At 36.6% G+C, this 12623-nt stretch overlaps 1 protein-coding gene across 2 annotated transcripts in view; it reads right to left on the reverse strand.

Moving 5' to 3' along the window:
- TNKS (tankyrase) overlaps positions 1 to 12623 on the reverse strand; it is a 229331-nt gene that overhangs the window by 80286 nt on the left and 136422 nt on the right. For both annotated transcript variants that reach the window (XM_025393840.1, XM_025393841.1), the window contains exons 6-8: positions 2508 to 2602; positions 1001 to 1067; positions 261 to 447 (exon numbers count right to left, since the gene is read on the reverse strand). In XM_025393840.1, the coding sequence (XP_025249625.1) occupies positions 261 to 447; positions 1001 to 1067; positions 2508 to 2602 (349 nt within the window). The remainder of the gene's footprint in view (positions 1 to 260; positions 448 to 1000; positions 1068 to 2507; positions 2603 to 12623) is intronic.

Below are 12623 nucleotides of genomic sequence, written 5' to 3' on the forward strand. Positions count from 1 at the left end.
ATTAGCCTTCAAAAAACCAAAAAAGGAGCCTCAACATATGAATTAAAACTAGTCTCAAATAAACACAATGTATACAAAAAGTGTTTGTATGTAATATTCCCATGGAATTAATGAAGAAAAGTATACAATTAGAAATGAGGATTATGAATTAATACACTTATAAGAATGGAAGGTTATTACTTAAGTTAGATAAAACTCAACAGAAATTAAAGATTCTAATTTATAACATGCAATAATGATTTCGGGATATAAATACGTACAAGTCAATCTCTCCCTGAGCTCTGGAGTTGGAGCCATATCCACAGCACTTTTGCCATGGCAGTTGACTAACGTAGGATCAGCGCCATGGCTAAGTAACAAAGAGCAGACTTCTACACGATTCTTGGAAGCAGCCTCATGCAGTGGAGTAAACTGCCAGAGATCCATGGCATTAACACATGCTCCATGCTGAATTGAGAAAAAAACATTTTAGATCAGTAATCATTTCGCTGGATCAAATAAAACTCAAAAGACATTTATTTCTCTGTAAATTTCAGTTACAACTTTTTCAAATAAGTGTTTTAATTTCTTTAATATCACCTTTCAAAAACAGCTGAAATTAAATTCAATGTTTTAAAATTTTTAAGGCAATGGTAATATTTTTAAAAACTTATTTTATTCTCTTAAAATCTGAAAAAACAAGACTGGGCAATATGGCGAAATCTCGTCTCTACAAAAAACATAAAAATTAGCTGTGTGTGGCGGCACACCCCTGTAATCCCAGCTACTGGGGAGGTTGAGGTGGGAGGATCACTTGAACTTGGGAGGTTGAGGTTGCAGTGAGCTGTGACTGTGCCACTGCACTCCAGCCTGGGTGACAGGGCAAGACCCTGTCTCAGAACAAACAAACAAAAAACCTCAAAAAACTAAAAAAACTTTCATGAGGCCAAAAGTATAGAAAGTAATGACAAGTTAAAGAAAAAAAAAGCAAATGATGCTCAATGTTCTGGATTTCTCTTACCTTTAATAGCAGTTCTGTGACTTCATAATGTCCATATGAACATGCATTATGAAGAGGCACAAGTCCACTAAATGAAAAAAGGCAAATTAAAATACTTAAATTTCAAACAACTTATTTATCCATGAAGTACTAAGAAATAAATAAAATCCAATAAATCCCAATACAATTATATTTTAAAATATTTTAAAGTATTTAATAAAATAATAAAGTAATTCAAAGCATAGCTTATGTTTACACCTTTTGTATTTATCTTGTTTTTTGTATGTAATCCTTGAAGATAATGAAAAAAATACCAAATAGAAGAACATTTTAGCGAAAGGAAGATCATATGCTAATTGACAAATACATGCATTATATATTAAGTATTTACAAGAAATAAATGTTAATTGGTAGTGAACTGAAATATTCCACCATTTTAATTCACTTTTATGGTAATTTCTAGCAAAATAATCAAATATCCAAAGTATTATAACTTGCCTATCAAACTATTCTAAGTAAGCCAAAAAATCCCTTTTTTGTGGTGTACGTCTCTTGATGACTCATCTATTGTACACCCATCTGTTTTCAGACATGCACAAGGAAATAGAGACGTACAAGAGCATCAGGCATTTATGCCCCTATACTACTGGGACACCATCCACATATGGCACAAAACCTGGTGCAGGCAAGAGAGCAGCATCAGGTATCTATAAAAAGCAGATATGAAATGGATGAATTCTTCTGATAAGTGTCTCAAGTACTGAGTTCATTTTTATGTTTCTTAACTTGGGGAGGGGCAAAGTGAAAGCAGCTCTCCTCTAGGGCATCTCTTCTTTATGCTGTCAATCACAAGACTGTAACATAATCTACCTTACCTGGCCAGTAAGGGCAACTATCTTTTAGATCTTAAAGTGGGGCAATGAGAAATGTTAGTCCACCACATAGGATAGCAAACCCAATGTTCACATATCCCTGGGGACTTTGCAGGAAACTGATACAGTTTTCAAAAATTCACCTATTGGTAAAATAAGTGACATAACTGCTTTCTTGGTTACCACCTATATCCCCTCACATCAACCTTCTAGGTTTTCTCAGTTTAGATGTCCAAGATTTCATCAGAAAAAAAAATTGATATTGTATACTTATGATTTCGGTTTATCAATAAAGGATGATTCTTTACTATCGGTTGAATCTGATAGCTATGCTACTGGATTTTCATAATTTTCAATTTGTTTTATTTTTCTAAAATGCAATTAAAGAGTTGAAAAACAGTAACTGCAATTGAGACACAATTTCAACTTCAAGTAACAGAACTGTGATAAGATTAAATTGATTTGGGAAATTATTATGAGAAATATCCTTAATTAAGTAGGTACATGAAAATAAAGCCTGAAATCAGAGTTGTGAACATTCTTAAAATGTTATATAAGCCGTAACAAATGGGACATATGACTTTGTCTAGTGTTTTAAAAGTTCAGAGTATCAGACAAAAACAAAGCATTGAAAAGAAGTAAACTGATAGACCTACCCTTTGTCTTTTGCATGAACATCAGCACCATGCTGAAGAAGAAGCTGAACTATTCGAACTCTGTTGTAGCCCGCTGCTAGATGTAAAGGAGTTGACTAGAAAAGAAAAACACATCCCCTTTTCAGGTAAAAAAAAAAAAAAAAAAAAAAAAATCCTTGCTTTGCCATTTCAGATTTAAACACAATGAAAGCTGACACAAAAATACTGCGCTGAAATGTCAACAATTCACATTTCATAACTTAATGAGAGATAATTCACTGTCCTCTGGAGTCAATAGTAACGTTAGTGACATCCACCTATTTCCCTAACTTGCTTTTTAAGGCCACCAGTAATCAAACCTTACCCTACCTCTTCTACATGATTTCCTGTTTCTTTCCAACATGAAACATTCTCACTGTTCTGAGAAGACACATGCTTCCTATTAACTATTCCTTATCCTACTTAAATCCTGTCCTCCTTTCAAGTTCTAACTTTTAAATCCCAATTCTACCATAAAACTTTAAAGATCAAGCTCTCGAAATTTATTTAATAGGAAAGACTGAAAAACATCCCTAAAGAACAATTTGAACAAACTTCAGTGGAAACAAAAAGGACAATGGGCCTTATTCATTCTGTATGGCTGCTAGTAATGGCCAAAACTAATTTGCTATACTGGGTGCAATGAAATATACCAAGGTAGCATTTAATTCTTCTATTTTATGTACCACATACACAGTATAAATACAAGAGAGGAATACAGTTTCTTCCCAGCTAATTTCTGCCACATTGTATTTTGAGTCAAGTTATTAGAAGGTTCTCTGCTAAAATTTAATATGGTAATTAAAATAATCAAACTTCTCCTCACCTTTTTTTAAAGAATCAGAAATAACTTCATTTTAATTAAAAACTTCTCTGCAACCACAGCAATTTTCCACCTTTGCTAATTTAAAGTTTAAATACCATAACGGGTTTTTCATACAGGCTTTAATATACTTCAATGCATTCTCTTTCATTTTTCCTGTCTTCTATTTGGGGTCCTGGGATTTAATAAGATTTTTAATTTATTTTCTTCACCTATTCCAAATGTGAAGATACAAAAGAATTACTAAATATTGTACTATCTATTATAGCTTTAGAGATATTTCATACATTTTACATATTCTGTCAGTCTCTAAGTTTAGAAATATTTTGAGCAATGCACAGCTATCAATGAGGAGACCATTCAGATGAGAACAGTCCTGAACAGGAAGTCAGGAAACCTGATTACATTCCTGGATCTTATGCAACCCAGTGAAAGTCATGCTACTCGTGTGTCTCAGCTTCTTCATGTGTAAAATGGAGATAAAATCACTCATTCTCGCTACCTGAAACACCTGTGAAAATACAGTACAATTTCACTTACCTGTGGTTAATTTTAGCCTGAAAATATTAAGTGGGGAATTCCAGAAGCAATTTGTAAGTTTTAAGCTGAGCACAATATTCTAAGTAGCCTGATGAAATCTGCCCACTTTGTCCCACCTTGGATGGGAATCATCCCTTCCTCCAGCATATCCACAATGAAGATGCTACATATTAGTCACTTAGTAGCCATCTCAGTTATGAGATCAAAAAACCATATATAGGGTTTGGTATTATCCAAGGCTTCAGGCATCTACCGGGCTCTCAAAACGTATCCCCCAAGGATAAGGGAAAACTACTGTAAAGTTTTCTCCCATATAGAAACACATTTTTGTTTGTTTGCTTGCTTGTTTTAGATGGAACCTCACTCTGTTGCCCAGGATGGAGTGCAGTGGCTCAATCTCAGCTCACTGCAACCTCTGCCTCCCAGGTTCAAGTGATTCTCCTGTCTCAGACTCCAGAGTACTTGGGATTACAGGCATGTACCACCATACCCAGCTTATTTTTGTATTTTCAGTTGAGATGGGGTTTCACCATGTTGGCCAGGCTGGTCTGGAACTCCTGACCCTCAAGTGATCCACCTGCCTCCACCTCCCAAAGTGCTGGGATTACAGGGGTGAGCCACCGTGCTTTTTTAAAATGTAAAATGCCATATAAAAATAGGCAATTAAAATTTTTGTATCATCAAACATATCCAGTTAAGTTTCTGCTTTGAGATCCATGTCAAATGTTACTACAAATGATACCATCAGGGAGAATCAACTTACTTTCAGGACTCTTATTTCACCCTCATTTTAGAAAAATACTTCTGCTGGATAATCAAGGTAACTTTTTTCCTTCCTTTAATATTTTAAGGATGTTGTACCACTGTCCTCTGTCTTGCTTTGTTTCAAGACTAGAAATCTATTATCCTTATCTTTGTTCCTTTGTACATGTTCCCCCCCCACCCCGGATATGCTAATATTTTCTCTACGTTAATATTTCACTGACTTTAAGCAATTTGATTATGATGTGCCTTGGTATAGTTTTCTTCGTGTGTGTGTGCGCGCTCGCATGCACATGCATGCATGCCCACAACTACAGCTTGCTGTGCTTCTTAGACCTATATAGTTTTCACCAAACTTGGAAAATTTTTAGCTATGATTTCATCAAATATTTTCCTGCTCCCTCTCACTAGGGAATTATTCCCAGTAGGGACTTCAATTACACAAATATTAGGTTAATTTCAAGGCTTGCTTCTAGGCTTTAGTAGGCAAGGCCAGAGCAGCCTTTAGTGTAGGACAGATTTTCCCCCACTACTGACGCATTGTCCTTTGATGACATCCAGTGAATTATGAGGGCTTTTTACTCTGGCTGGTGGCAACAGAAACTATTACAGACTCTGTGTGTGTTCCTAGGCTTGTCACCTCTAATCTTTCTATGTGGTTCTTTTACTAGCCTCAAGCAGTTTCCTCACCCATGTATTAATCATTACTTATCTGAACACTGTAAGGGGACCCTGTGTGGATCTCCCTTTCCTGGCCCACTGACTTGCTAACTCCTTCCACCTTAGTATCCCCGAACTCCCAATTTCATCTCCTCAACTCAGGGAGACCATCAGGTTCCTCCTGGTTTTCCCTTCCTTGTGTTAAGGCCTGGAAATTTTTTGGAGGCAGTAAGCTGGAGTTGTTACCTTCTCTCAGGGATAAGTACCATGTACTGCCTGATGCTCAATGTCTGACAACCAGTTTCATACATTTTGTCTATTCTCAGAGTTTCAGGAAGCAAGGTAAATCTAGTCCCTCTTACTCTATCTTGGACCACTTTCATGACTGAATTGGACTTTGAAAACTTCCTCCACAGACAAGGACTGCTTTGGAGGACTGGTCAGTAAGTCAGCAAGCTGGTATAGCACATAGCTAATATTTAATATTACATAAAAAGGGTCACATCTTTCTTGCTTATGAACAAAAAGATGCTCCATTTTCATATTATCTTTTACATAACTTTCTTGGTATAAAGTTGATTCAATAACTTTTATTTCTTATTCCTAAAAATGAACAAAAGTTCCCAAATGAATGAATACATATGAAAACCTACAGTTTATTTAAAAGGACAAAACATAGGAAAAATTTAACTAGTTTTCAGATTTAAAAAATCATTTAATTGTAAGATTTACAATGCTTTGAAAACAGTAATATATTTAATTTTTAAATTACTGAAATTTGTATAACTCAAATAAATTAGCAGGTTCTGTAATTAAGGTAGAAAGTGACAGGAAGTCTGAAATAAAGTAGCTGTGAAAAAATGGAGTTGAAGGGTGAGTTTTCAAAAACTATTAGGAAGCAGAATTGATAGCCTCTGACAAATGAATGATCTAGCTAGTGAGAGAGAGAGTAGTTTCCCATTTGGAAATGCCAATGACAGAAGAACAAAAGAAAAAGAAAGGAGTGGAGGGGAAAGGAGGAGAGCCCAGAGGGAAATAATGTGAGGTCTGGGTTTACTGAATTTAAAGTGCCTAGATGATACCCCAGTGGTAATGTCAGAGAGAGACTTACACATATGGCACTAGAATTCAGAGGAGGTTAAGGCTAAAACAAAAATCTGGTCATCACTAGCATTCACCTAAAATATGTGAATTTCTATCACGTATCTGACACCATGTTAAGTGCTAGGGATAGCACTGAAAACAAGGAAAGCGAAATCAGTATTTTGCACTTATGGATCTTCTTCTTCCTCAAAATCACACCACGTGTGGTTCTCTTAAGGAAATGCATATAAATGAATTCTTTATTCAGAAGGGCAAAGGATGAGGAAACAGAAGTCTACATTTTGAGGAGTCAAGTCACTAGAGAAAGCAGGCAATACAATATAAATGCTGTGGATGTGGACAAATCCTGTGGAAGGGGAGTTCAGGACACCCGGGAAGGCTGGAGGATGCTGGTCTAAACCACGCTAGAGGCAAGCAGAGGGAAACAGGGTCAGGGAAGATTCTCAGAAGAAATGCTTTCCGACTGAGACTTTGGATAAACAAAATCACTGAGGCAAAAGAATAAGAAACTTTATTCCAGGTTGTGTGAAGAATCCATGTTAATATTCAGTGGACAAGGTATATTTGAGAAACTTAAGAAAAATTCAGTGGCTAAGTGTAGTGTATGAGACTGGGGAGAGCCTAAGAATAATGAGAAATCACTGAAAGACTTGAAGCAGAAAATTACTTAAGATTAGAGTCTTGGAAAGATCACTTTAGTTACTACGTGAAGAATAAAATTGAAGAGAGGAAGCAAACTCTACGGCAGGAAGGCCTGAACAGAAGGGCACAGGACTAATCCAAGAGAGGAAGAATGACACCGTCAGCAAAGTGGCGGCAGCATCTAAGTAGGAGTAGCTGAGCTATGAGAGTGGTGAATTCACAGGAAGAGTGAGTGCAGAACAAGCTGGGTGAGACTTTCCAAGTCATCATTCCAATGTGAATGCTAATCCTGCAACGTATATAGCATCACTAGAAGGCACATAAAAATAAATAAAATGCATGCAATAAATTTGAGAAAATGGCAGACTGCAAAGAGAAAAAGCACAGACAAATTGAGGAAAAAAAAAAAAAGGATGATTTGCGCAAACTCATGCCACTAAAAGCCCTGAGGTTTTTCAAACTTTGGGAAAAAAGAAATTTACAACTGCTATTTACCAAATGCTGTCTCCTGATCCAAAGCAAAAAAACCACATACCCTAGGACCAAACCTAGTGAATGGTTACCACAATGCCAAATTTATATCTCAACTGCCAAATGGCAAAGCAATGGTAAAAGTAATTTTCTAATTGCTAGGATAATTAACAGAGTATCATTTGTTTTAGATAAATAAGGCAGCCCCAGTTCTAAAATACTCTCACATGTTACTAGATAATTTGATGATGGTTGTAAACTAGTAAACACAAGTATCAAACATTTAGGACATCCACATACACAGCATAGCAATCACTGCCAGTTTGTACACCTCTGATTTATTTTAAAAACAGATGTTCCTGTTAGGAACATTTTAAAAGACAAATACAAAAACTAAATATTATTCTGCTGTAAGATAAATGTTATCACTGATATTTTCATATCATAAAATGTTAACAGAAAAAAAGGTCTTATTTAAGGAAGTCCCATAAATCAAAGATCTCTTCTTGGATTCAGGCTATAAGAAAAAACAAACTTGAATTTGTCTATCTTTGCCTTTTATCATATAGATTTGTGGTGCAGTATAAAGCATTTCAGGTAGTTTTAACTTTTCCTATACAACCATGCATGTAAGGCATAGCTAAAATAGTGACAACTGATAAGCCTTTTGCAAAGCTGTGGCTTCAACACAAGTCCAGGAAGCATGATATGAGAAAATGAATAAAGGCTTTTAAATCTTGGTTTTGCATTCTGACTTTGGACATTTTACTAGGTATTTGCGTTTAATTTATTAATGTCTCTGGGTCTTGGCTTCCGGTATCTGTGAATTGTAATCCCTATCACACATGAATGTTTTATAGATTAAAGATAACTGTACAAAGCACACAATACAGTATTTATCACACTGGAAAAACTCAACAAATGTTATTATTTATCATCATCTTATTAAGTAGCTTATATACTTAAATTTTTTTTTTTTTTTTTTTTTTTCATTTTAAAATTTAACTTTCAGATACAGGGGGCCATGTGCAGGTTTGTTACATGGGTATACTGCAGTCAGGTAGTGAGCATGGTACCCAATAGGTAGTTTGTTCTTGAACCTGCGTAGCCCCCCTCTAGTAGTCCACAATGTCTACTGTTCCCATGTTTATGTCCACATGTGCTCAGTGTTTAGATCCCACTTATAAGTGAGAACATGTGCTATGTAGTTTTCTGTTCCGACATTAATTCGTTTAGGTTAATGGCCTCTGGCTCCATTCATATTGCTGCAAAGGGCATGATTTCATTCTTTTTTAGGGCTGTGTGGTATTCCATGGTGTATATATACCACATTTTCTTTATCCAGTCCACCACTACTGATGGGCACCTAGCTTGATTCCATGTCTTTGCTATTGTGAATGGCATGGCAATGAACATACAACTGCATGTATCTTTGTCTATTTTCCTTTGTGTATGTATCTAGTAATAGGATAGTTGGGCCTAATGGTAGCTCTGTTTTAAGTGGAGAAATTTCCAAACTGTATTCCACAGTGTATAAGCATTGCTTTTTCTCTGCAACTTTGCCAGTATCTACTGTTTTCTGACTTTTTAATAACAGCCATTCTGAGTGGTGTGAGACAGTATCTCATTGTGGTTTTGATTTGCATTTCTGATGATTAGTGATGATAAGCATTTTTTCATATGTTTGTTGGCTGCTTGTATGTCTTATTTTGAAAAATGTCTGTTAATGTCCTTTGCCTGCTTTTTGATGGGGTTGGTTTTTGCTTTGAATTAAGTTCCTTATAGATTCTGGATATTAGACCTTTGTCAGATGCATAGTTTATGAATATTTTCTCCCATTCTGTAGATTGTCTATTTACTCTGCTGGTAGTTCTCCCTCTTTTGCTGTGCAGAAGCTCTCTAATTAGATCCCACTTGTCAATTTTTATTCTTATTACAACTGCTTTTGGAGACTTAGCCAAAAATTCTTTGCTCAGGTTGATGCTGAGGATGGTATTTCCTAGGTTTTTCTCTAGAATTTTTATAGTTTTAGGTTTTATAATTAAATTCTTAATCCATATTAAGTTAACTTTTGTATATGGTGAAAGGTAAGGGTCTCATTTCATTCTTCTGCATATGGCTAGCCAGCTATCCCAGCACCATTTATTGCATAGGGAGTCTTTTCCCCATTAATTGTTTTTGTTGGACTTGTCGAAGATCAGATGATTGTGGGTGTGTGGCTTTATTTCTGAGCTTTCTATTCGATTCCATTGGGCTATGTCTGTTTTTTGTACCAGTGCCATGCTGTTTTCTTTATTGTAGCCTGACAGTATAGTTTGAACTTGGGTAGTGTGATGCCTCTGGCTATGTGTTTTGCTTAGGATTGCTTTGACTCTTCGGGTTCTTCTTTGGTTCCACATGATTTTTAGAAAATAGTTTTTTCTAATTCTTTGAAGAATGATGTTGCTTGTTGGATAGGAATAGCACTGAACCTGTAAACTGTTTTGGGCAGTATGGCCACTTTAATGATATTGATTCTTCTAATCCATGAGCATGGAATATTTTTCCATTTGTTTGTATCATCTCTGATTTCTTTCTGCAATATTTTATAGTTTTCCTTGTAGAGATCTTTCATCTCTCTGGGACAGCTATATCCCCAGCTATTTCATTTTATTTGTGGTTACTGTAAATGGGATTGAGCTCCTGATTTGACTCTCAGCCTGGATGCTACTGGTGTATAGAAAAGTTACTGATTTTTGTACATGGATTTTGTATACTGAAACCCTGCTAAAATCATTTATCAGTTCTAGCAGCCTCTTGGTGGAGTCTTTAGGGTTTCTTATACTTAGAATAAAATCATAGTGTCAGTGAAGAGAGGTAGTTTGACTTGTTTTTTTTTCCTATCCAGATGCCTTTTATTTATTTTTCTTGCCTGATTGCTCTGGCTAGAACTTTCTTATGTTATTTCTTAGTGGTCATTTATCAGTCGTTATCTTATCTGACCTTATCAGCATTATTTAGTATCACTGATCACTTCTTCCTCTTAAAATGTTTTCCTCCTTGGCATCTAGTGTACCACACTCCTCGTTTTCCTCCTCCCTAGATGGTTACCTTTTCATTCTCTTGACATTGGAGTTGCTTTCATTCTCTTGACATTGGAGTACTCCAGGAGTCTGTCCTTATACCTCTTTTCTACATTGTCTAACTCATTCCTTTGGTGAGCTCATGCAGTCTTGTAGCTTTAAATAGCACCCATGAACAGACAATTCCCCAATTATACCTCCAGCCTAGTTCTCTTTGCTAACTTCCATACTCTGGAGGTTACTGGTTACTATATGGAGTAAATGACATATAGTCATGAGCTATAATCCAGCTGCCTATGTGACATCACTACATGATATATGTAAGACTTCTCCTGCTTTTCTCGTGTCTAAAATGGAGCTCCCCCTACTGCTTCCCTTGAAACGTACGCTGCAGAATCTCCTGTTAATGACAACTCCATCCTTTTAGTTACTCAGGCCAAAAACTTTGGGAGTCTTTCTTTTTTATTATTATTATTATTATTATTATTATTATTATACTTTAAGTTCTAGGGTACATGTGCATAACGTGCAGGTTTGTTACATATGTATACTTGTGCCATGTTGCTGTGCTGCACCCATCAACTCGTCAGCACCCATCAACTCGTCATTTACATCAGGTATAACTCCCAATGCAATCCCTCACCCCCCCGCCCCCCTCCTCATGATAGGCCCCGGTGTGTGATGTTCCCCTTCCCGAGTCCAAGTGATGTCATTGTTCAGTTCCCACCTGTAAGTGAGAACATGCGGTGTTTGGTTTTCTGTTCTTGTGATAGTTTGCTAAGAATGATGGTTTCCAGCTGCATCCATGTCCCTACAAAGGACACAAACTCATCCTTTTTTATGGCTGCGTAGTATTCCATGGTGTATATGTGCCACATTTTCTTAATCCAGTCTGTCATTGATGGACATTTGGGTTGATTCCAAGTCTTTGCTACTGTGAATAGTGCCGCAATAAACATACGTGTGCATGTGTCTTTATAGCAGCATGATTTATAATCGTTTGGGTATATACCCAGTAATGGGATGGCTGGGTCATATGGTACATCTAGTTCTAGATCCTTGAGGAATCGCCATACTGTTTTCCATAATGGTTGAACTAGTTTACAATCCCACCAACAGTGTAAAAGTGTTCCTATTTCTCCACATCCTCTCCAGCACCTGTTGTTTCCTGACTTTTTAATGATCGCCATTCTAACTGGTGTGAGATGGTACCTCATTGTGGTTTTGATTTGCATTTCTCTGATGGCCAGTGATGATGAGCATTTTTTCATGTGTCTGTTGGCAAACCCACAGCCAATATCATACTGAATGGGCACAAACTGGAAAAATTCCCTTTGAAAACTGGCACAAGACAGGGATGCCCTCTCTCACCACTCCTATTCAACATAGTGTTGGAAGTTCTGGCTAGGGCAATCAGGCAAGAGAAAGAAATCAAGGGTATTCAGTTAGGAAAAGAAGAAGTCAAATTGTCCCTGTTTGCAGATGACATGATTGTATATTTAGAAAATCCCATTGTCTCAGCCCAAAATCTCCTTAAGCTGATAAGCAACTTCAGCAAAGTCTCAGGATACAAAATTAATGTGCAAAAATCACAAGCATTCATATACACCAGTAACAGACAAACAGAGAGCCAAATCATGAATGAACTTCCATTCACAATTGCTTCAAAGAGAATAAAATACCTAGGAATCCAGCTTACAAGGGATGTAAAGGACCTCTTCAAGGAGAACTACAAACCACTGCTCAGTGAAATAAAAGAGGACACAAACAAATGGAAGAACATACCATGCTCATGGATAGGAAGAATCAATACTGTGAAAATGGCCATACTGCCCAAGGTTATTTATAGATTCAATGCCATCCCCATCAAGCTACCAATGAGTTTTTTCACAGAATTGGAAAAAACTGCTTTAAAGTTCATATGGAACCAAAAAAGAGCCCGCATCTCCAAGACAATCCTAAGTCAAAAGAACAAAGCTGGAGGCATCACGCTACCTGACTTCAAACTATACTACAAGGCTACAGTAACCAAAA

This window comes from Theropithecus gelada, chromosome 8 (genome assembly GCF_003255815.1).
Source record: "Theropithecus gelada isolate Dixy chromosome 8, Tgel_1.0, whole genome shotgun sequence".
Lineage (NCBI taxonomy): Eukaryota > Metazoa > Chordata > Mammalia > Primates > Cercopithecidae > Theropithecus > Theropithecus gelada.